Source organism: Dendrobates tinctorius, unplaced genomic scaffold (genome assembly GCF_039654945.1).
Source record: "Dendrobates tinctorius isolate UK_male_01 unplaced genomic scaffold, ASM3965494v1 ptg000030l, whole genome shotgun sequence".
Taxonomy (NCBI): domain Eukaryota; kingdom Metazoa; phylum Chordata; class Amphibia; order Anura; family Dendrobatidae; genus Dendrobates; species Dendrobates tinctorius.
In genome coordinates, this window is record NW_027361698.1 from 10,177,464 (window position 1) to 10,204,274 (window position 26,811).

Genomic DNA, 26,811 nt, shown 5'->3' on the forward strand with positions numbered 1-26,811 from the left:
CTCAGGAAACTTTTCCCCTGTTATACTAGCCAAAATCGCAAACTCCTGCAACCAGTTAACAAATGTCTGTGGAATCAGCCGCCACCGTCGCTTTTCCTCCTCCTCCTTCTTGCTGTCGTCCTTCTTTCCCTTATCTAAATTGAACTTTTCTAAGGGAAGGAGGGAGAATATCTCCACATATTCATCCCACCAAATCTTCTCTTTTACCTCCTTCTTTAAATGGGCTCCCAAGGGGCCCTCAAAACATAGATAGACCTAGCCCTTCGCGCTATCGTCCAGCTTTACCGTATCCTTTCTCTTTTTCAATTTGCACTGACACGGATACGCCGAAGCTGTCTCACACTCCCTTCCAATTGACACCACTGGCTCTCTTGAACTGCGACCCGCATGCCATTCCTGGCAGCCATGCCCCCACCGGCGATGCCCCGACTTCGCCCGCTGCCCCATCTTCTAACATTCTCAATACCTGCGCCATACTGAGCAGAATTTCACACAGGCCCGGCCCCTCCTCCCCGCTAGTGCCTCCTGACCTCCTTTCCTCCGACACCTGACTCCCCCCAGCCACCTGTGACACAGCCCCTGTGTGCGACAAACAACACATGGATTCATACCACCAAGCTGCGTGGGTGCTGTGTCTTCGCCAGCTGGATCTCCGGAATCCTGCTGCTGTGTGTCTCAGTGATGCTCGCTGCCCGACTCTGATTCTTCCTCGCGACTCTGCAGCCCCAGGCCTGCGCCCCTGGCCTCCTCATCACCAGGGGGGGACAGGAGCACATGAAGCACATCGCACCGCTGACCTCAGTCTTGCAGATTGTGCAGGCCGCCATGTCGATGTGACCCGTGATTCCGGTCAAGCCTGCACTTCCATTGCGACCTGTGCTTTCAGCGGGTCCACACTTACGGTGCAGCCCGCGCTCCCGTCGATCTCCGCTGACCTGCGCCTGCAGACCGACTGCGTGGATTCCTGCCGGGGCAAACACAGCGGGGAGAGGCCGCACCACCATGCCTGCTATCCGCAGGGTCCCCGGAGGGGCTCCGGAGCCTGTGCCTGCTGCGCGCTGACACCTCCGGTGATGGTCTCTCTGGGGGCCCTGTCCTCCTGCCCCTGCTGTTCAGCTCCCGTGACCCGGCGGACCCCAGGAGAGAAGACAGCTGTTCCTCGAGCCATCCTCCCCTCCTGGAGTGAGCAGCCTGTCCATTAAGGTCTCTACCGACTCCACGAGGTGAGTGAAGCAGCTGGTGGTCTTCACTCTCCAGCTTTCTAAATGTAAATGGCGATCTTACCACACTTTTTCCCAACTCCTCCCCGAGCCCACCCCCTAAAATTCCCCCCTTACCCCTTCCAACCAATCCCATCCATTCTCCTGAACCTGGCTGGAAACCCCCTCCCCTGGCCAACTACAGTCATAGGTGGCTTTCATCAAGCAATGCCCATTCCAGCCCCCATCTTTCCTCACTTTAATAAAAAAAAGCACCAAAACAATGTCCTTTACACTGGGTACAGAAAGTATTCAGACCCCTTTAAATTTTTCACTCTTTGTTTCATTGCAGGCATTTGGTAAATTCAAAAAAGTTCATTTTTTTTCTCATTAATGTACACGCTGCACCCCATCTCGATTGAAAAAAAAAAACAGAAATGTAGAAATTTTTGCAAATGTATTTAAAAAGAAAAACTGAATGTAATGTTCCATACAGTAAAATGAGCCCTACATAGTGCTCCATACAGTATATTGACCCCACATAATGCTTTATACAGTATAATGGGTTCCATATACAGTATACTGTATCTCCATACAGTATAATGAGCCCCATATAATGCTCAATTCATTAAAAAAAATAAAAAATAAATACTCACCTCTCCCTGTTCCCTGCTGCTCTGGTCTCCACTGCTCCGGTCTCTGACTCTCTGCAAAGAGGGGGTGCTGTAGTGAAAATCAGTGCGCCTTTTGAACTGAGACATCAGAGAGTCAGAAGATGCTGAGGAGACCGGAGCTGTGGAAAACGAAGCAGGGGAGAAATGGGAAGTGGGAAGTATTTAAAAGAGTTTAAGGGGCAGGCCCGGTGCCAGCGCTTACACTAGGCCCCCCCAACTCACAGGTCCAGCACTGTGCTGGTGTCTCTGAAGGCGAGTGGGCCCCTCATCTGTCCAGAGCCATGGCACTTGCCCAGGTATGCCGGGTGGTGACATCGGCCCTGCCACCCTCCAAGCTCATTCATCAGTTGGCTACAGGTTTTAACCGAATAAGCTAAGATTTTACCTTAAATATGTGTTCACCTTATGAGTGAACATATGTTTATAAGGATCCAGTTGGATCCAAAAGAAACAGTTCTTTTTGGTGATCGCAGCCAATTGATTCTGATCAACAAAACGAGATGGATTAGACATTCATACTTAGTTTATTTTTCCACCCCCAAGGCCTGTATATCTGCCTTAAAATCTACCCTTATGTCCATGACTACTCACAAAAGTCACCATCTGGAGACTTGCTCTTCATAGCTGGTTGATACACCAAATGCTATTGCATCTAGATGGAAGCCTGCAGCAAGCCATGCATCATGGGATCACGAGCCACATGAGGCTTCTGAGCCACAGATTGGGGTCCTCGTCTCTAAAAACTAAAGATCAGTTATGATGGCTGTTCTCATAACCATGTGAAAAAATTCAATCAGAATATGAAAGAATAGTAGAAAAAAATATGCATCACAAGTGATGTATTTCCTTTGACAGATTATTTTATAGGTTGGAAAAAATGTAGCAAGCACTGTGCTGTGAGAAGTAACTGGTCTTTATAGCAATTCAGGAGTTTCATTATGTAATAGTTTACCACTACTCATTGTTTTCCTAACATTGATTTATGAGCACTCAGGGTAGTGATTCCATTTATGTCTGACAGTTTATTTATGTCTTTACCCTTAGATGCACCATTATATAGACCTTCACACTTACCTTTTCTAACACAATTATGTATTTCTCCTTTAAGTATGTCCTCTTCCTTTTATCATATTCTTTGTTCCTGTATTTTTATCAGTGTATATTTGCTTTATTCCCCTGTGTATACACTATGGAAAGTGATAACCCTTTATGAATAAAAGATAAGGACAATGTTTGAATACATATTTATGTAAGCAGCAATAACACATGAGTTGTATGCCTCCCAATGGAGGATATTATTTATTTGACATAATGGTTACTCAGTTTTGTTCTTTAACAAGGAGTAGTCATAGATGTGACTTTTTGCTGCTGATCATCTAATCAAATCAATAACTTCAATATCAGAATTTTTTTTTTATTACTCCATACATACTGTATGATGTACTACAGGCAAAATGTCTTACTTTCTCTTGCTTTTTATTATTAGAGTAGACGATAAAATTGCTAGCGACAAGCAATTTGAAGCATTTCTGATAAATGCTGTAGAGGCAGGCGGATTGTGGCCCTTGACTCAAATATTGTGGTTTATCTAATTAGCTGAGTTATCACATATATCTTATACCGCAGTGCATTACAATGCAATTTTAAGAATGGATTTTTATCTGCACCAGTTATACCCCTTAAGGCCATGTTTACGTAAAACAATTTCTCTACATTTTGGTAAAATCACCACTAGAGATGGGCGAATCAGAACAGTAAAGAGTCCGTACCGAACACCTACTGTTCTGGCACGGATTCTGAACAAGGACTTGACCAGGAAGTCCATGTTACTGTTCGGATTTGGCTCCCCCGAACACCAGGTGTTTCTCGTGCTGTCATCTGCACGACAACTCGAGAAACACTGGTGGTTCTGATCAGCAGTAAGATTAATACCACCAGTCAAATCGCTTCAGTTCCTATGCTGTCAGATGAGAGCATGAACCCGCAGCAGTGGCAGGAGGTAAAAAGTTTACCTCCAATCATAGGCATTGTCTGATGGGACTACTACTCCCATCAGCCTAAGCCTGGTGCTCCTAATAACAGCAAGAGCAGGCGGCGCCAAAGAGAAATAATTTTAGAATAAATCGCCTTGGATTCCCCTATATGTTTGATAACCAGCTACACAAAACTTACAGCAGCAGGCTGCAACCCACAGTTGTCAGCTTTATCATGGCTGGTTATCAAGAATAGACGGATCCCCACGCCATTTTTTTAAATAAATTAAATAAATAATGAAAACGGAGTGGGGTCCCCCCCATTTTTGACAACAAGCCAAGCTAAAGCTGGGGGCTGGTATTCTCAGGTTTGTAAGGGTCCATGGATATTGGGCCCCCAGCCTAAAAATAGAAGCCCGTAACCGCCCCAGAAAAGGTGCTTCTATTAAATGAAGAGTTTTGCCTGCCTTTTCCCACTTGCCCTGTGGCATTAGCAAGTGGGGCTCATATTTGTGGGGTTCATATTTGTGTGGGTTGATGTCACTTTTGTATTATCAGGCAATATCAAGCCCATGCGTTAGTAATGGAGAGGCGTCTATAAGACACCTATCCATTACTAATTCTATAGTCATATTGTAAATAAACACACAATCAGAATAAAGTCGTTTATTTGAAATAAAAAAGCACATTATTATTTTTTTATTTAAAATAACAAACACAGTTATACTCACCTACGCCCATTCCATTGAAGCAATCTAAAGAGAGAAAATTGGAGTGCTGACTTCAAAAATTATACATGATTTTATTGATTCAATAATAGGTAACATACATATTCTTATACACAAGGGTTATTGAGGAAGGAAAAGGTAGGATCCACAATAGAAGCCCTGAAATAAGGAGTTGGGGTAAGAAGCAGTTCCACAAATTACATAAATATATAGTATTGGAAGATCATGTAAACATATACTCTCCAAGTAATATTGCAACAATAATAAAGTGCTTGTGCTGAGAGGATCTACCATTAATTATGAACCAATGATGTGGAAAACGGGCATAAAATAAATGTACTGTCCGTACCCAAGTTATAAGGGTTGCATACACTTACCCATGATGTAATGTGCTGGAGCACAAACTACAGAGTTCCCAAGGGCCAACCCCAGATGCAGCTTTTTCAATGGGGGAAGAAGTTATGGCAACTTCAAGTTCAGTATGCCATGTCATACCCTGCAAGATTGAGAGTTGCTGCACTTAATGAAACTCATTTCTTTGATGATCCTAAAGAGGCATTGAGATGGCTGGACCTTCACGAATGCCAACTCAAACCTCGTTGATGCCGGTGTATGACTCATTCTCATTAGCTCTATTACGATATTGTTCCATATTGCTGCACTTTCATTATTTTTCCTTTCCCTCTCTAACAGCCATATGCCAGCTCAGTGAATATTCATTTCTCTTTAGCAGCAGGCACAGTTACAGCCGCAGCCGCCGTCTGGGACAATGACTCGTGTATAAGCCGAGGAGGAAATTTTCAGCACAAAAAATATACATGAGTATATATGGTATTTGATCCCTTGCTGATTTTGTAAGTTTGCCCACTGACAAAGACATGAACAGTCTATAATTTTAAGTGTAGGTTAATTTTAATATTGAGAGATAGAATACCAAAAATAAAATCCAGAAAATCACATTGTATAAATTTATTTGCATTTTGCAGTGAGAAATAAGTATTTGATCCCCTACCAACCATTAAGAGTTCTGGCTCCTACAGACTAGTTAGATGAACTCGTTACCTGCATTAAAGACAGCTGTCTTACATAGTCACCTTTATAAAATATTCTTGTCCAAAGACTCAATTAATCAGTCAGATTCTAACTTCTACAACATGGGCAAGACCAAAGAGCTTTATAAGGATGTCATGGACAAGATCATAGACCTGCACAAATCTGGAATGCGCTACAAAACCATAAGTAAGATGCTGAGTGAGATGGAGACAACTGTTGGTGCAATAGTAAGAAGATGGAAGAAATACAAAATAACTGTCAATCGACATCGATCTGGGGCACCATGCAAAATCTCACCTCGTCGGGTATCCTTGATCATGAGGAAGGTGAGAGATCAGTCTAAAACTACAAGGTGGAACTTATTAATGATCTCAAGGCAGCAGGGACCACAGTTACCAAGAAAACCATTGGTAACACATTACTCAGAAAAGGTTTAAAATCCTGCAATGCCAGCAAGGTCCCCCTGCTCAAGAAGTCATATGTGCAGGCCCATCTGAAGTTTGCCAATGAACACCTGGATGATTCTGTGAGTGATTGGGAGAAGGTCCTGTGGTCAGGTGAGACAAAAAATGAGCTCTTCTTTGTCATTAACTCAACTCGCAGTGTTTGGAGGAAGAGAAATGCTGCCTATGACCCAAAGAACACAGTTCCCACTCTCAAGCATGGAGGTGGAAACATTATGTTTTAGGGGTGTTTCTCTTAAAATGGCACAGGACTACTTCACCGCATCAATGGGAGAATAAATGGAGCCATGTACCGTTAATTCCTGAGGGACAACCTGCTTCCCTCCGCCAGGACATTAAAAATGGGTCATGGCTGGGTCTTCCAGCAAGACAATGGCCCAAAAGATACAGCCAACAAAGGAGTTGCTCAGAAAAAAGGAAAATTAAGGTCATGGAGTGGCCTAGCCATTCTCCAGACCTTAATCCCATAGAAAGCTTATGGCGGGAGTTGAAGCTCCGAGTTGCCAAGCGACAACCTCAAAATCTTAATGATTTAGAGATGATCTGCAAAGAGGAGTGGACCACAATTCCTCCTGACATGTGCTCAAAACTCATCATCAACTACAAAAAATGTCTGTCTGCTGTGTTTGCCAACAAGGGTTTTGCCACCAAGTATTAAGTCTTGTTTGCCAGAGGGATTAAATACTTGTTTCTAACTGCAAAATGCAAATACATTTATATAATGTATACAATGTGATCTTCTGGATTTTATTTTTGATACTCTATCTCTCAGTGTTAAAATTAACCTACCCTTAAAATGTCTTTGTCATTGGGGAAACTTACAAAAACAGCAAGGGATCAAATAATTATTTCTTTCACTGTAGATTTATCTGTTTGGTGTGCTTGCTATTTGGGGTCTGGGTGTTTATTGGGGCAATGTAGTTCCACTGTCATTTTCAGTGAAAATTTTACACACTCTCCTCCCATTTCTTATTGACTTCCAATCTATTCCGATTGCTATGATGGAAGATTTCAATACCTATCTTAATCTGGTACTAGATAAATATCATGGAGACCCAGTGAGCGGGGAGGGGAGAGAGGCAACACTGGTTAAGAGATTGGGGGAATTACAAAGGTGTGATATTTGGCGCATTTTGTTGAAAACTGAGTCTACCCCTGGGACAACTGGTCATCCTTGTGGGTTTTCAAGTGATTTATGGATCTTTAGTAGAACATAATGCCGGATACTCCACAAAAAGATAATCATAAAGATCCTGATCAATAATTCCATCATTCTTCGCCATATCTAGAATCTGTTTAATTTGTTTCTGTATATCAAATTTGGGGTCTCTATTTAGTTTCTGATACACATCCATATCACTAAGGGTCCCGTCACACCAAACGATGCACCAGCGATCCCGACAACGATACAACCTGGTGCATCGCTACATGATCGCTGGTGAGCTGCCAAACAGGCAGACACACCAGCGATCAGGACCAGCGAGGACTCTGGTATCCAAGGTAAATATCGGGTACCTAAGTGCGCGCGCTTAGTTACCCAATATTTACCATGGATACCAGCTCCCAGTGTCTCCTTACAGCACTGGGAGCTCGCTGATCGATGGTCTCCCGCTGCCACATGCCACGATGGGGGGAGGTCGATGATACGTGTCACACACAGCGAGATCACTGGCGAGATCGTTGATGCGTCACAAAATCAGCGATCTCGCTAGCGATGTCGCTATGTGTGACGAGCCCCTAAGTTGTCTTTTGATTTCACAAATATATGCTTCCTTGTCCGTGACGTAGACAACAACCCCCTTGTCAGCTGGCTTTATTATGATGTTGTCATGATGGACAAGTTCATAAAGGGCTTTAAATTTCTTAGTTGACAAATTTGTATATTTAAATCTTTTTCCTGTTGTTTCTTTCAATTTATGCAAATCCTTTGGGAGCACTGGATGCAGGGATTGGCTAGACGATTATGACATAATGGACATGCGCAGTACTGGACGCCGATTTTCGGTGCTTGCTTACTACAGTATATTAATCATAAATCAATTTATAACTATACACTTTATGCACATGCACCAAGAGAATAAATGAATTTTAATTTAATTAATGATCATGTTGTAATGATATGCACATATACTAATATAAATCATGTATGAGTAGCATTTGACTATGCACTTGTATTCTATGTGTAAAATTTCACTAATGAGTTTATAAATTGATGCTGTTGTAAGTTGATATATACAGTATATCTGATGTTTGTATCTATACACTGATTGAGAAAGGCTGCTCACAGCCGAAACGTTGCCACACCATATGGGCTAATAAAGTCAATTTTTTTCATTATTTACTGGAATGCTGCCTGTTTTTCACCTTTTATATTACTTCTACAAAAGGATATTTTATTTGCACCCTAAATTCCCTTTTACGGTGCTGTTCCATTTTTTCTCTTATGTATATAAATATATATATGTATGTATGTATGTATGTATATATATATATATACACACATATATACAGTAAATATGTGTGTATATATATGTATGTATATATATATGCAGTGTACCGTATATATATATATATATATATATATATGCAGTATAAATGCACACAGATACTGTATATACACACATACCATATATGGTGTATATATATATTGCAGTATATACAGTGGCATATAAAAGTTTGGGCAAACCTTGTCAAAAAAAAAAAAAAAAAAAAAAAATATATATATATATATATATATATATATATATATATAGTCATTTTTTACATTTTTAAAATTTCAAGAAGCTGATGCAAAAGTTTGGGTATCCTTGGAAATTTGTGTGATCAGATAACTTTGACAAAGGTTTTATACCTTAATTAGCCTGTTAGGATTATGGCTTGTTTAGTATCATTGTCAGGAAAGGTCAGGCAAATTTCCGAGCTTTATGAAAACCCAGCCTCCTCTAACCTTGTGCCAAAAAACTGCTGCTATGGGTTTTTCTAAGCAGCTGCCTAGAACTCTGAAAATGGTGGAGGCCTACAAAGTAGGAGAAGGCTGTAAGAAGATAGCAAAGTGTTTTTAAGTTGCCCTTTCCTCAGTTCGACATGTAAATAAATGGTAGTTAACAGGAACAGTGGAGATCAAGATAAGGTCTGGAAAATCAAGCTAAATTTCAGTGAAAGCTGTTTATAGGATTGCTAGAGAAGCAAATCAGAACCCCGGCTTGTCAGAAAGATTTAGCAGACTATGGAGTTGTGGTACATTGTTCGACTGTTCAGAAACATATCCACAAATATGTCCTTCATGGAAGAGTAAATCAGAAGAAAACCTCTCTTATATACTCACCCTAACATTCAGCATCGTAAATATGCAAAGAATATCTAAACAAGCCTGATGCATTTTGCAAACAAGTCCTGTAGACCGATTAAGTTAAAATAGAACTCTTTGGCCACAATGATCAAAGGTATGTGTGAAGAAATAAGGGCACCGAATTTGATGAAAAGAACATCTCGCCAACCATTAAGTATTGGGGTGGATCAATCATGCTTTGTAGGTTGTGTTTCAACAAATGGCACAGGGAACACTTCACGGGTAGAGAAAAGAATGGATTCACTTAAATTTCAACAAATTCATGATGTAGAAATAACTGCACTGTTAAAAAGCTGAAGTTGAAAAGAGGATGGCTTTTACAAATGGATAATCACCCTAAACACAAGTCAGAATCCCCAATACACTACCTGAAAAGGTGCAAGATGAAGATTTTACAATGGCCCTCACAGTCCCTTGATCTGAAAATAATTGAACTTTAACTTTTAGAGGTTATTTCATCTTCAACCTGCTTAAATGTTCACAATAACAGTAATTTTGACAAGGGGTGTCCAAGCTAGTGCAATAAAAATCTTCAATGTGTTTCCTATAAGGTCTCACCAAATACGTTTATTTAAACTGATGTAAGAGTGGTGAGAGGTTGTAACTTTATGATTAACAATGCTTTCCATGTTCGAAATGTGTTGAAGATTTTTATTGCACTATAAATCTGATATTCAATTTTAAAGCAACTACTATAAAGGTTTTTTTTATTCCTATCTACAGATTGAGAAGATCCTCAAATTGTTGATGTTTAAACAGTTTTTAGCAGTCCAATTTTCCATTCAACTTGTTTTGAAACAAATACCAGGTTGAAAACATTTTTTAAAAAAATACAATAGGATTTGTACATGAAGCAAAATTTCGTTGTTCTGTCAAACACGTGAAAGCAGTGGCTCAATGAAAGTGAGGAAAATATACAACATCTTTAGCTCCTGGAATGGAACTGTAAAAAGTGACACGTCTTTTTTTTATTCTGTCCGAAAATAGAATGTACATGTATCTGTCACATGCACGTGTCCAAGTCTTAGAGGACTTAACTACCGTAATTATGATACTCTTTTTCCAGAATTTCAAAAAATTTAATGAACTGTATCAATCAAAGCTAGGGCATGTCAAGATTTTGCTCTTGGGGTTTCACCAAGAAGATGATGATGCATGGGCGTTATTAATAGTTGAAGCCCAGGCTAAAAAATTAACATATCTATTTTGCCTAAATCTAGTGTAGCGTAAAAAAGGCACAAAATTAGTCCATTATGTAGCCAAACCAGAGATAGGTTTAGCCAAAGAAAGGCATGTGTAGCAAATGATTGTTTTTGTTAAAAGTGTCCATCTCCTACATATCTATCTTGTGGACAACTAAAAGGGAACCTATGATGTCCCCAAACGCTACTAACCTGCTGATATTTGGTTACTCTACAATTTAATAGCCTTTTAACGCTGCCTGGCCATCTCACTGAAAATGTTGCTACGGGAAGAAATTAACTTTACTCCTCCTAACAGCCTCGGGCTTTCAGTTATAAAGGCATACCGGCACGCCTTCAGTCATCACTCAGTATGCAGTGGACGGTGGCTGTATGCCTTCCCTGGAATATTGATTGACAGCCAACTCCGCACTGATGTATACTGCAGAGAAACAGCTATCAGTCAATTTTCCAGGGAATGCTTTCATCCGTTGTTCAGTATGTACTGAGCAGTAACTGAAACCACGCAGAGCTATGTTTTATCTCCTATTTTTACAGTTGGAATGATGTCATTCGGGAACTCACTACATCCAATCAACACATTTATCCCCCGTGATTTTAATTTGTAAAGAGTTCCAAGCTTGAGATAGTCAAAGTATTATATAGAACATGAGCCAAGATTAATGAACATGTACCATGGTGTCTAAATAATTTCTGAAGCAGAGCAGAGCAGTGTGTTCCATCCTGTTCCGGCCCCTCTAATGTGCCTCCTTGTAAGATTATGGTGTTTTATCATCCTTCATCTACAAATAGGACTGACAGATATGAAGCACAAGCTTTGCTAAAGCAAACATAACAAGCTACAGGAAGTATAGAAAGAATGTCACATGTAAAAATATGTAATTTTGTAGGAAGTCCATGTGATTTTATGTGCACAAAAATAAGGAGCAGCCATTCAAAATTTATTTTGGAAAAAAGAGACAATCACAACGTCTAAGAAGGTTTAATTTGACCATAAGGTTTTCATCAACTTCACTACAGTGTTTGGCTGACACATTTCTGTATTTGGACTTTAATTCAAGGAACCAGGCACTAAATTATCGTCTGCCTTCTACGGCTGACAACTGCTTCTCCTCAAAAAGGAAAAGAAAAATTCTTTACAAAAATACCATTTGAACTGAATTAACCCAAGTGGCGTAATGAGTGAGGGAATCTGCGGCACTGCGAGCTCGTAACAACCGAAAAGCCTGTAATTGTTTATAATGCAATGTGTTATAGCAAGAAACTATTTTACTCCTTGCTTCTTTTTTCATATAGTCTGCCCTGTTTAAAATTGTTTAAAGCCAAATAACATTTTAGTAAATTTGTTAAAGCCTGCCTCATGCCAAAAGTACTTGGCTTTACTTTTTAACTATTTTAATAACTGTGCACGGTATTTTCCTAGTGAGCTCAGCTGTCCTCCTGCCTTCAATTTCAGACAAAGAAATAGCTGTTTCACACCTACTATTGTTGACCATATTAACCCTTGTATGACTAATTTCTGGTTCTTTGTTTTAAATAGATCTTTTTTATTCAATGCTTACATTTTCCACCTTTCATATACACACAGAAACAAAAGCAAACCCAAGCCTCCCCACCCACCTACCTACTAAAGAAAAGGGTCCATTGTTACTCTTGTCTCGTGAACACAGTTAATTTCTTCTGGATAACAAAGCAAGAATCCACATACTTTTGTCATCTAGCCTCCTCCAGCTCTAACATTTTCCAAATTTTTCACAAAGATACATTACAGATACAAACTATATCAAATAGCATCAAATAGCTACACATTACAAATATGCATTTACTAATAACATGCTACATCATAGAGGTTACATTTTCCGTCAAATCAAATATCCTCTCAATTAGAAGTATTCTAGGGGGCATACCAAGGGTACTGAGCAAGGCACTCAATATCTTTTCACATTTATGAAATGCATTGGGCTTCTTATATACCATCTTCGTCTTCCTCCTCTTTTACTTCTCCTTGGCAGTCAATCATATTAAGAGAGTTCTCATATATAAGGTACAAGATAATTTACACCCCCGGCCTTGTGAAGAACCGTGTATGTCACAGGCAGTGTGCTAACTCCAAGCCACTATATGAAAAGGCATGGATAATCAGTTGGCAACCACCTGTCATCATCTACTACAAAAGCAATATCAGAATACCAGTGGTGAAAAAGAATTGCAGTTTTTAGCCAGCGCTGTAGCTTTGCAGAGACACACTCTATCAATATTTTATCATTCAAATTTCTAAGAGACTGAATTAAAATCAGAAATGATGAATGTACGTGTGAATTACAATGCAAAACTTTGCTATTCACTTGAGTTTTCTTTTAGCTCAATAACACTTATTGAGCCCTAACTTCAAAATTTATTTTGGCAATTTTAACATGAAATTGTCATGCTATTAATTAATTTATCTGGTATATACTACTTGTATTAGTTAAAAAGTGTAAGTAAGGATTCACAAGCAAAACACGCTAGTTAGCCTGGGAAGAAAACAAACGAGAGAATTGTAGAACTCACATTTTTCTGGGATGAACTTTTTAATGCAGCTGTATCCTGTACTGTTATTAGGTGAGTTCTAAATTCTCCAGAGGGAAAGGCTTAAGACTGCTGAAAAAATTGTTTAAAAAATTAGACTAATTAAATGTGTGAATATGATGAGAAATGTGCCCTCTTATCACACGTACAGCAGCAAATCACATTCAAATAATTCAGAAATAATTAGAGATAAAGATAAGTTAAAGAAGTGCTCATTATCTCCAGTGTTCTTGCAGAGTGTCACTTCTTATGTTATGATGTTATCTGGTTAACACCTTACAGGGTGTGAGGATGATTTAAAGGGCTGTTGCTTTGGAAAATCATGCAAAACACATTAAGTTCTCTACTTAAATTTAATCAGACAAGATTTTCTTATGCATCTTCTAAATATGCCATCGCCAACTTTTTTTTTTAAACCTTAACATTAAGTTAGAAAACTAGTTTTTAAATTTCTTCTTTTTTTATTTCTGTTCACGTTGTCTTCTTTCTATCAGCAGCACGGAGACAAGACATAAGGTCATAACGTGGACAGGTGACTGTAGCAGCTAATTATTATTTATTTATATAGCACTATTGATTCCATGGTGCTGTACGTGAGAAGGGGTTACATCAAAATACAAATATCACTTACATTAGACAAACTAACAAAGGTAGACTGTTACAGAGGGGAGAGGATCCTGCCCTTGCGGGCTTACATACTGCAGATGGGGAAGGAGACAGTAGGTCTGAAGGATCTAAATGTAGTGGACAGTCTTATGTATTGGGGCACAGAATTCCAGAGGATGGGGGATATTCGGGAGAAGTCTTGGAAGTAATTAGGTGAGGACCGAATAAGTGTGGAGGAGAGAAGGTGGTCTTGGGAGGACCGGAGATTACGTGAGGGAAGATATTGGGAGATTAGTTCGAAAATATACGGAGGAGAAATATAAGTATAATATAACAGGGTATATACACTAGTTTCCTTAATATTGCGTTGATCCAGGGAGCTAGTCTGATTGCCGTATATGGAGTCGGGAAGGAATTTTTTTCCCCATTGTGAAGCTTAGTGTTTGCCACATGGGTTTTTTTTGCCTTCCTCTGGATCAACATGTTAGGGCAAGTTAGGATAGGATATGGGTTGAACTAGATGGACTTAAAGTCTTCCTTCAACCTTAATAACTATGTTACTATGAAAGGTTTAATATCACAGCAAGGGTAAAAAACAGCATATTATGAAAAATAACCATAAATATGTGCTGTTTTCAAAAAAATGGACCATAAAGACGCATCGTTACATACCAAAGGAAACAACAGTGTGGAAACCACACAAAATACGACAACCAGGTCAAAAGTGTATCATAACAAATTACTTTTATTAGTAAGACATGGACAAAAGACAGGAAAAATGGGGAGACAGATATGGTGAACAATAAAGTGCAACCGTGCTACCAAGATGCGCCGCAGGCCCACCCAAATGCACACAATATAATATTGACACAATAATAAGCTGAAGAATAACAGCAGTGAAACATATCACATCAATATAACAAGTGGAATTGTTTAATTAATCGTATATATTGATATATTTACATAATTCAATTATTTAACACCCCTACAGTCGCCCTCAATGATACGAGGGGTTTAATCCATCATAATATTTACCATAGTATCACGCTGACCGCTCAAAAATTCACTCCATGTATCCCGAATGTGAATAGCAACCATAACGCCACAACTAGAGGGTTAATAAATTCCCTCCGGACTCCCGTATAACTGGTATAGTAACCAAATATTAAACCTAATTCCACAATCGGATAAACAAGGCTAGTAGCCCTAAATGGAGGATATGAAAAATTGCTTCTCCATACCCGGGGTGGAGCTGCAACTATCACGGTGTAACAAGGGGTGGAGGGAAAGGAGACGAACAGGGACAGGCACTGCAGACAAGCTCCGAAATGGGCATCGGGGAGACGCATTCATCCCCTCTGCAGTGCCTGTCCCTGTTCATCTCCTTTCCTTCCACCTCCTCTATTAACCCCTTAAGCCCCAAGGGTGGTTTGCACGTTCATGACCGGGCCAATTTTTACAATTCTGACCACTGTCCCTTTATGAGGTAATAACTGTGAAACGCTTCCATGGATCCCGGTGATTCTCACATTGTTTTCTAGTGACATATTGTACTTCATGTTAGTGGTAAAATTTCATTCAAATAACTTGCGTTTATTTGTGAAAAAACGGAAATTTGGCGAAAATTTTGAAAATTTCGCAATTTTCCAACTTTGAATTTTTATGCCCTTAAATCACAGAGATACAGCACACAAAAAACTTGATAAGTAACATTACCCACATGTTTACTTTACATCAGCACAATTTTGGAACCAAAATTTTTTTTTGCTAGGAAGTTATAAGGGTTAAAAATTAACCAGCGATTTCTCATTTTTGCAACACCATTTTATTTTTACGGACCACATCACATTTGAAGCCACTTTGCGGGGTCTATATGATAGAAAATACCCAAAAGTGACACCATTCTAAAAACTGAACCCCTTGAGGTGCTCAAAACCACATTCAAGAAGCTTATTAACCCTTTAGGTGCGTCACAGGAATTTTTTGAATATTTAAAAAAATGAACATTTAACTTTTTTTCACCAAAAAAAACTTCAGGTTCAATTTTTTTTATTTTACCAAGGGTAACAGGAGAAATTGGACTGCAAAAGTTATTGTGCAATTTGTCCTGAGTACGCTAATACCTGATATGTGGGGGGGAACCACTGTTTCGGCGCATGGCAGAGCTCAGAAGGGAAGGAGCGCCTTTTGATTTTTTCCAATGCAAAATTGGCTGGAATTCAGATTGGACGCCATGTCACGTTTGGAGAGCCCCTGATGTACCTAAACAGTGGAAACCCCCCAAGAGTGACCCCATTTTGGATACTAGACCCCTCAAGGAACTTATCTCGATGTGTGGTGAGCACTCTGAACCCCCCAGTGCTTCACAGAAGTTTATGACAACCGGGTGTGAAAATAAAAAAAATCATATTTTTTCAACAAGCATGATCTTTTAGTCCCCATTTTTTTTATTTTCCCAAGGGTAACAGGAGAAATTGGACCCCAAAAGTTGTTGTCCAATTTGTCTTGAGTACGCGGATACCCCATATGTGGGAGAATACTACTGTATGGGCACACGTCAGGGCTCGGAAGGGAAGTAGTGACGTTTTGGAATGCAGACTTTTATGGAATGGTCTGCGGGTGTCATGTGCGTTTGGAGAGCCCCTGATGTACCTAAACTATTGAAACTCCCCACAAGTGACCCCATTTTGGAAACTAGACCCCCCAAGGAACTTATCTAGATGTGTGGTGAGAACTTTGAACCCCCAAGGGCTTCACAGAAGTTTATAACATACAGCCGTACAATTAAAAAATCATATTTTAAGAAAAAAATGATCTTTTCACCCTCAATTCTTATTTTTCCAAGGGTAACAGGACCCTAAAAGTTATTGTGCAATTTGTCCTGAGTAGGCTGATACCTCACATGTGGGGGTAAACCACTACTTGGGCGCATAGCAGAGCTCGGAAGGGAAGCAGTGCCATTTGACGTTTTTGGCTGGAATTGAGATCGGACACCATGTCGCGTTTGGAAAGCCCCTGATGTACCAAAACAGTGGAAACCCCCCACAAATGACACCATTTTGGAAACTAGACCCCCCAAGGAACTTATCTAGATGTGTGGTGAGAACTTTGAACCCCCCAGTGCTTCACAGAAGTTTATAATGGCTTGGTGTGAAAATTAAAAAATCGCATTTTTTCCACAAACATGATCTTTTAGTCACCATTTTTTTTTATTTTCCCAAGGGTACAAGGAGAAATTGGACCCCAAAAATTGTCGTCCAATTTGTCCTGATTACGCTGATACCTCATATATGGGAGAAAACTACTGTATGGGCACACGTCAGGGCTTGGAAGGGAAGTAGTGACGTTTTGGAATGCAGACTTTGATGGATTGGTCTGCGGGTGTCATGTTGCATTTGGATAGCCCCTGATGTACCTAAATAGTGGAAACCCCCCACAAGTGACCCCATTTTGGAAACTAGACCCCCTAAGAAACTTATCTAGATGTGTGGTGGGCACTTTGAACCCCCAAGGGCTTCACAGAAGTTTATAATGCCCGGTCATGAAAATAAAAAAATCGTATTTTTTCCACAAACATGATCAATTAGTCCCCAATTTTTTTATTTTCCCAAGGGTAACAGGAGAAATTGGACCCCAAAAGTTGTTGTCCAATTTGCCCTGAGTACGCTGATACCTCATAAGTGGGAGAAAACTACTGTATGGGCACATGTCGGGCTCGGAAGGGAAGTAGTGACGTTTTGGAATGCAGACTTTGATGGAATGGTCTGCGGGTGTCATGTGCGTTTGGAGAGCCCCTGATGTACCTAAACTATTGAAACTCCCCACAAGTGACCCCATTTTGGAAACTAGACCCCCCACGGAACTTATCTAGATGTGTGGTGAGCACTTTGAACCCCTAAGTGATTCACAGAAGTTTATAACGCCCGGGCGTGAAAATAAAAAAATCATTTTTTTCCACAAAAATGATATTTTTGCACCCAATTTTTTATTTTCCTAAGGGTAGCAGGAGAAATTGGACACCAAAAGTTGTTTTGCAATTTGTCCTGAGTAGGCTGATACCCCATATATGGGGGTAAAACTGTTTGGGCGCATGGCAGAGCTTGGAAGGGAAGGAGCACCATTTGACTTTTTCAACGCAGAATTGGCTGGAATTGAGATCCGACGCCATGTTGCATTTGGAGAGCACCTGATGTGCCCAAACAGTGGAAACCCCCAATTCTAACTCCAACCCTAACCCCAACACACCCCTAACCCTAATCTCAGCCCTAACCCTAGCCCTAACCCTAATGGGAAAATGGAAATAAATACATTTTCTTTTAATTTTATTATTTTTCCCTAACAAAGGGGGTGATAACGGGGGGTTTGATTTACTATTTATGGCGGTTTTTATGTTTGGCACCTGTCATAGGCTAAAAGACGCTTTTTATTATAAAAATAGTTTTTGCATCACCAAATATTGAGAGCTATAATTTTTCCAGATTTTGACCCACTGAGTCAGGTGAGGTCTTATTTTTTGCGGGACGAGTTGACGTTTTTATTGGTACCATGTTCGGGCACGTGACATCTTTTGATTGCTTTTTATTCCAATTTTTGGGACGCAGAATGAACAAAAACCAGTGTTTCATGAATTTCTTTTGGGGGGGTGTGTTTACACCGTTCCGCGTGCAGTAAAATTGATAAAGCGCTTTTATTCTTTGGGTCAGTACGGTTACAGCGATACCTAATTTATGTCGTTTTTTATGTTTTGGCGCTTTTATGCAATGAAAACTATTTTATATAAAAAATAATTATTTTTGCACTGCTTTATTCTGCGAGCTATAACTTTTTTATTTTTTTGCTTATGATGCTGTATGGTGGCTCGTATTTTGCAGGACAAGATGACGTTTTCAGCGGTACCATGGATATTTATATCCGTCTTTTTGATCGCGTGTTATTGCACTTTTTGTTCGGCGGTATGATAATAAATCATTATTTTTTGCTTCGTTTTTTATTTTTATTTTTTAAGGGGTTCGCTAAAGGGGCTAACTAATGGGACAGTTTTATAGGGCAGGTCGTTACGGATGAAGCGATACCAAATATGTGTACTTCTACTGTTTTTTTCTTTATTTCCAAAAAATGAATTTATTGGGGAATATTTTTTTTTTTTATTTATTTAGCGATTTTTTTAAAATTATTTTTACACTTTTTTTTTAACTTTATTAGTTTGTCCCAGGGGGGACATCACTGTCCTGTGACAGATCGCTGATCTGTCACATCACAGATCACTGTGACAGATCAGCGATCTGTCACAGGCATAGGCGCAGACTTCCTCATGCCTGCACTTTGCAGACACTGAGGAAGTCAGCTCCCTACAGGCCCCCGAAGGTCCCCGTCGCCATCTTGGATCCGGGGACTTGTAGGGAAAGAGCCCCCCGCAGCAGCGCTGCACATTGCGCTGCTGTGGGGGCTCAGGGAAGCACGGAGGGAGCCCCCTCCCTGCCAATGCTTCCCTTTAACCCCCGGTACACCGCAATCGTGTTTGATCGCGGTGTGCAAGGGGTCAACATGTCGGGGGCGGTCCGTGACCGCCCCTGACACATTGTGCCGGGTGTCAGCTGTGATAATTAGCTGACATGCAGGGACATTTTATCATATAAATGACACTCTCTGTGGCGCAAGTAATACAGTTCTCAATAGCATATTCCTCATTGCCTTCTAACACAATTGTTTGTTTGGCAGTTTTTGTTTGACGGCAAATACAACAATTTCTGCAAGGAAAAAAACCTTTTAGGTTTTCTAAAAAAGGTAAGATGGATTTTTTTATACAGTTTGAGGGCACGCTAGGAGCAATAATGCTCTGAAGATTACATGCCTTTCTGTATACAAATCTTGGGCCTTGTGGGATAATTGCTCCCAAAATTTTGTCCTCCCTTAAAAGATTCCAGTGTTTTTTGTTTTTTTTTTCAAATAATTTTATTGTTTTTTTTAAAAAAAATAAACAGGGTAGGGAAAGGAAGGTAGGAAGGGAGGAAAGGGAGTTGGGAGTGAATAACCTAATACAGGTATGGAAAAAAAATTTAAAAACTAGAGAACCCACAAATAGGCATAGAATAACATATATCGAATAACAACATAAAAGAAAAAAAAAATCAAATATCCTTATTATGGGGTAACATTCTTGGAAGGAGATACAGCATCCCGGTACTACAGCGCCCAAGTTTTAAGCCTCAAAATACACTCACTGGCCACTTTATTAGGTACACCTGTCCAACTGTGTGTTAAGACTTAATTTCTAATCAGCCAATCACATGGCGGCAACTCAGTGCATTTAGGCATGTAGACATGGTCAAGACAATCTCCTGCAGTTCAAACCGAGCATCAGTATGGGGAAGAAAGGTGATTTGAGTGCCTTTGAACGTGGCATGATTGTTGGTGCCAGAAGGGCTGGTCTGAGAATTTCAGAAACTGCTGATCTACTGGGATTTTCACGCACAGCCATCTCTAGGGTTTACAGAGAATGGTCCGAAAAAGAAAAAAAAACCAGTGAGCGGCAGTTCTGTGGCCGGAAATGCCTTGTTGATGCCAGAGGTCAGAGGAGAATGGGCAGACTGGTTCGAGCTGATAGAAAGGCAACAGTGACTCAAATTGCCACCCGTTACAACCAAGGTAGGCAGAAGAGCATCTCTGAACGCACAGTGCGTCGAACTTTGAGGCAGATGGGCTACAGCAGCAGAAGACCACACTGGGTACCACTCCTCTCTGCTAAGAACAGGAAACTGAGGCTACAATTTGCACAAGCTCATCGAAATTGGACAGTAGAAGATTGGAAAAACGTTGCCTGGTCTGATGAGTCTCGATTTCTGCTGCGACATTGGGATGGTAGGGTCAGAATTTGGCGTAAACAACATGAAAGCATGGATCCATCCTGCCTTGTATCAACGGTTCAGGCTGGTGGTGGTGGTGTCATGGTGTGGGGAATTTTTTCTGGGCACTCTTTGGGCCCCTTGGTACCAATTGAGCATCGTTGCAACGCCACAGCCTACCTGAGTATTGTTGCTGACCATGTCCATCCCTTTATGACCACAATGTACCCAACATCTGATGGCTACTTTCAGCAGGATAATGCGCCATGTCATAAAGCTCGAATCATCTCAGATTGGTTTCTTGAACATGACAATGAGTTCACTGTACTCAAATGGCCTCCTCAGTCACCAGATCTCAATCCAATAGAGCATCTTTGGGATGAGGTGGAACGGGAGATTCGCATCAGGGATGTGCAGCCGACAAATCTGCGCCAACTGTGTGATGCCATCATGTCAATATGGTCCAAAATCTCTGAGGAATGCTTCCAGCACCTTGTTGAATCTCTGCCACGAAGAATTGAGGCAGTTCTGAAGGCAAAAGGGGGTCCAACCCCTTACTAGCATGGTGTACCTAATAAAGTGGCCAGTGAGTGTATAATGCCTCTTGGTAAGTCTATTTGGTAAGAAATTTGTTGTTCCAGGTCTTCCATTTTTTTGTATATTTGTGGACGTGATTGTTGTTAATCACATATCTGCGCTCTAAATCGCTGTGTTGGCCTATCTTGTCAAGTATGTCTGAAAGCTTGGGAACCTCTGCTTTCTTTCACCATTGTGCTAACATGGTCTTGGTCACTAAGAGGATGTGTATGATAATGTGTTTTACCGAATCATCAAATTGTTCCATGTCTAATGAAAGAAGTGCTCTTTCTGGTGAAATTATGAAGTCCTTAGCAATGAGGTTAATGTGCTGTGTGACCTGAAGCCAGAGGTTTTTGATTTTTGAACAACCCCAGAAAATATGGTAGAGGTTCCCCTGTTGTCCACAATCTCTCCAGCACAAGGAAGATAGCTCTGTGTTAAAATGTGATAACTGTAATAGTCTTAATAATGCTGTCTAAATTGGCCCTAACTGTGGCTTGGATTGATCCAACTATTCTAATCCCTAGATAGACAATCTCTTTCTCCTCCCAAATGAACTGGGTTTGGGCCTTTATTTCATTAATTTCTGATTGATTCAAGTTTAGAGTTATAAATTTTGATTTGTTTGGGTTTATCTTAAAATAAGATGCTCTAGAGAATTTTTCTAGTTCATCTGAAAGGGCTTTAATGGAGTTTGCAGGATCCAGTAGCGTGAGGAATAGATCATCTGCGAATAATCCTATTTTAAAATTTCGTGATGGTAACTCAAAGCCTTTAATATCTTTGTTTAATCTAAATTTTTCAGCTAGGAGCTCTATGGCAAGCACAAATAAAAGGGGAGAGATTCCAGTGTTTTTTAACTATTTTATTTAACATATGGGAATTTGAATTATAACCCCTACTGCAATTGGAGACAAGATCCAAAGGGATTTATATGACTAGTTTTGTGCTAACTATACTGTTTGTCCTAATTTGGTTATTCATTACTGGCTCATATATTTGTTTTTCCATTTTATTTATGTTACGGTGACTCCAAGCGCAAAAGTAATATTTTTTAGTTCTATTGATTTTATTCTGACACCGACGGTGACTGGTGTATTTTACATATGCTGCTGGAGTCTGTGTGTATACTTGAGCGCCACTGATTGTTTGCATTATTGTTTGCATTATTAGTTTCTTTTATTTTCCTGTTTTGGCTTGCTCTGTCATATTCTGCTTTTGTATGTTCACCATTCTCTGCACTTCCTTTCCGGCTACACTTCTAAGTGGTTTTGTCCTAAAGAGTTCCAGCCCTTCAGTTACAGGATTTTCTCCGCTAGGCAAATACCATTTGTATTCCTTCTGAGCGTTTGTCTACCTTCCCAGCACCTTTTCCTTTGACCACAGTTAGGGTTGTAGGAGCTTATTCTTGTTTCATTTAGTTTTTCCTCTCTCTCCTTTATGATCTTCAAGTTTTCTCACCCTGGGTCTTAGTGTCCATCTGCACATTTTCGTCTCCTCTTGTTAACAGTGTTTGGCGGCCTCCACTCTTGTTCCACAGGAAGTATGAGAAACTCTTTCATGACCTTTTTGGGAGTCAAGTCTGAGGTTGTGATGTTAGTTGTGTGGCTAGGGATTGTCTAGACCAGTGTTCCCCAACTCCAGTCCTCAAGAGCCACCAACAGGTCATGTTTTCAAGATTTCCTCAGTATTGCACAGGTATTTGAATTCTTGCCTGTCCAGGTGAAGCAATTATCACCTGTGCAATACTAAGGAAATCCTGAAAACATGACCTGTTGGTGGCTCTTGAGGACCGGAGTTGAGGAACACTGGTCTAGACTGTAAAGAAACCAGTACCATGTGGGTGAAGCTTCTATCAGTAATAGGTCTTCCTTATTCCTGATACCCGTGTGTGAGTGTACCACATTCATAACAATTGTTAGTGCTAATGTTTGGAACAGAATTCATCCTGCTAGATTTTATCAGTGTTTACATTACTGTTATATGTATGTGCACTTGAACCCATACAGTTGATCACAATTGATTATTGCTTTGTGCTAATAAACCTTACATAGAATGGGGATAGACTGAATTCTGCTTTGTTTTGCAATCTGGTTATTCATCTGTAATGCAGATTAAGGTACACTTGTCAGAGATGAACAGTTCGCATGCATTTGTAATGTAAATCATGAAGCTTTCATGTTTCCAGTGTTATGTATTTCTGAGTACTTTATTACCTACTGTTCATATTCATGTAGTTACAAATTTTCTAATATTTCTTTGTTTAATGATTCAATCAGGTGGTTGGAGTAGCACAGGCAATCAATAAGAAGTCTGACAGCAATGGGACATTTACTGAACAAGATGAGAAGGTAATGTTTTTAATGCAAAGAAATCTTCTGTATATGTGTGAATACACAACTTTGCAGAAACTGAAAAGAGAGGTATGTTGCAGCAGTCCAAATGGCGCACTAATGTTTTAACACAATACATTTGTAAGAAAAAGTAACCCTTTGAAATCACCTGGATTTCTGCATTGATTACATTTAGAGATGAACAGATTTGTCACAGCAGTATAAAAATTTCCTCGTATATTACAAAACTTAAAAAAAATTAACACTCATCTCACCAACCACCTGTCCTGCTGCCCGCCATCCAATCACCTTCACCCCTCCTTTTTGTCTTCCACCATTGCACACATCTTCTTTGGCTTGTTTCACATTGCGTTTGGGCTTCTGGCACCGCCATGTAGGCCCTTGACTGTACTGCAACATTTTTCATTGCAGCTCCTGTCGTGAAATCACAATGTGCATCACCTGAGGTGCTGACTAGACCTTGGGTGATGTCCATTAGAGCATCATGAGATCATGACAAGTGCTGTGATGGCTCGAGAGATACCAGGGGAAGAGTCTTGAGGAGATCATTTGCATTTGCATATTCCCAGTGCCTTCTGGGATAAGTGAAGAGTCTCCGCGAGCTCAACGATCACTGGGTTTTGGCCTATGCAGCTGAAAAGAGGAAATCGGAGAAACCAGGGGAAGAGTCTTGAGGAGATCATTTGCATATTCCCAGTGCCTTCTGGGATAAGTGAAGAGTCTCCGCGAGCTCAACGATCACTGGGTTTTGGCCATTGCAGCTGAAAAGAGGAAATCGGAGAAACCAGGGGAAGAGTCTTGAGGAGATCATTTGCATATTCCCAGTGCCTTCTGGGATAAGTGAAGAGTCTCCGCGAGCTCAACGATCACTGGGTTTTGGCCGTTGCAGCTGAAAAGAGGAAATCGGAGAAACCAGGGGAAGAGTCTTGAGGAGATCATTTGCATATTCCCAGTGCCTTCTGGGATAAGTGAAGAGTCTCCGCGAGCTCAACGATCACTGGGTTTTGGCCGTTGCAGCTGAAAAGAGGAAATCGGAGAAACCAGGGGAAGAGTCTTGAGGAGATCATTTGCATATTCCCAGTGCCTTCTGGGATAAGTGAAGAGTCTCCGCGAGCTCAACGATCACTGGGTTTTGGCCGTTGCAGCTGAAAAGAGGAAATCGGAGAAACCAGGGGAAGAGTCTTGAGGAGATCATTTGCATATTCCCAGTGCCTTCTGGGATAAGTGAAGAGTCTCCGCGAGCTCAACGATCACTGGGTTTTGGCCGTTGCAGCTGAAAAGAGGAAATCGGAGAAACCAGGGGAAGAGTTTTGAGGAGATCATTTGCATATTCCCAGTGCCTTCTGGGATAAGTGAAGAGTCTCCGCGAGCTCAACGATCACTGGGTTTTGGCTGTTGCAGCTGAAAAGAGGAAATCGGAGAAACCAGGGGAAGAGTCTTGAGGAGATCATTTGCATATTCCCAGTGCCTTCTGGGATAAGTGAAGAGTCTCCGCGAGCTCAACGATCACTGGGTTTTTGGCCGTTGCAGCTGAAAAGAGGAAATCGGAGAAACCAGGGGAAGAGTCTTGAGGAGATCATTTGCATATTCCCAGTGCCTTCTGGGATAAGTGAAGAGTCTCCGCGAGCTCAACGATCACTGGGTTTTGGCTGTTGCAGCTGAAAAGAGGAAATCGGAGAAACCAGGGGAAGAGTCTTGAGGAGATCATTTGCATATTCCCAGTGCCTTCTGGGATAAGTGAAGAGTCTCCGCGAGCTCAACGATCACTGGGTTTTGGCCGTTGCAGCTGAAAAGAGGAAATCGGAGAAACCGCGCGCCGATAGGCGCGCAAATTTTGGCTCATCTTTCATCTTTTTAAAAAATCTCAAGATGGAAGAGGCCAGGAGCCATTTGGTGAGCTGCATTTCTTGCTACATGTTCACAGATTTACCAGTGGAAAAGCCAAACTTCACATGCCACAAATGCAAGCTTGTGACCCTGTTGGAGGAAAAGTTGCAAAATCTCGAAGAGAGGTTAGCTACGTTGAAGATCATTAAGGAAGGTGAAGAGTTCTTGGACAGAGCAGAATTATCTCTTCATGTTACAGAAAGAGAAGAAATTCGAAGTGCACCTGAAGAAACAGAGGATTGGAGACATGTGACCCAGAGAAGCAGGAGGATCAGGAGGCAGTCAGCACCCATACTGCTCAGAAACCAGTACCAGGCTCTCACGCAGGAAAACGATGAAGAAATACATCAGGATAAGACTTTGCCAACAAACAGCAACCTTGTACGCCTTCAGAGTCCTCCTGGATGGAGAAAGAAAAATGTTGTGAAGAAGAAACGGAGAGTGGTGGTCATGGGGGATTCCCTGTTGAGAGGAACAGAGGCCGCTATCTGCAGACCGGATATAACTTCAAGAGAAATGTGCTGTCTTCCAGGTGCAAAAATTAAAGATGTGTCTGACAGGATATCAGGACTCTTCAGACCTACAGATGACTACCCATTCCTGCTACTACATGTGGGGACAAATGACACCGCAAGAAACGACCTGGAAACCATCTGCAGAGACTTTGAAGACTTAGGCAAGAAAGTGAAAGAACTGGGAGCGCAGGTGGTCTTCTCTTCCATTCTCCCAGTGGATGGCCATGGAACAAGGAGGTGGAATAAGATTCTGCAGGTGAACAACTGGCTACGTCGATGGTGCCGTCAGCAACGATTTGGATTTCTGGATCACGGAGTGAACTACTTATACGATGGACTACTTGCTAGAGATGGGGTGCACCTTACGAAGACTGGAAAGCAGGTATTTGGAAGTCGCCTTGCTACACTTGTAAGGAGAGCTTTAAACTAGAACAACATGGGAAGGGAAGCAAAAGACCAGAAAAAGCCATACACCTGACAAATGCTACTGAGAACTCTGCTATTAGAAGTGGAAAGGAAGAACAAAGACGAAAGAATCTAATTAAAAAAAATATTGGAGAAAGAGAAACCAATCACAAACTAAAATGTTTCTATACTAATGCACAAAGCATGGGCAACAAACAAGGAGAATTGGAACTACTAACACAGGAAAAGAAATATGATGTCATTGGAATCACTGAAACTTGGTGGGACAATACACATGATTGGAATACAAGACTAGAAGGATACAACTTATTTGCAAGAAACAGACTTGATAAACGAGGAGGGGGTGTCGCATTGTATGTTAGAAATGCGTATATCTGCACAGAGATTGAAGC

General features: G+C 40.8%; 1 protein-coding gene across 5 annotated transcripts in view; it reads left to right on the forward strand.

The window, feature by feature from the left end:
• PDE5A (phosphodiesterase 5A) overlaps positions 1-26,811 on the forward strand; it is a 461,491-nt gene that overhangs the window by 174,479 nt on the left and 260,201 nt on the right. For all 5 annotated transcript variants that reach the window (XM_073571847.1, XM_073571848.1, XM_073571845.1 and 2 more), the window contains one exon: positions 23,517-23,588. In XM_073571847.1, the coding sequence (XP_073427948.1) occupies positions 23,517-23,588 (72 nt within the window). The remainder of the gene's footprint in view (positions 1-23,516; positions 23,589-26,811) is intronic.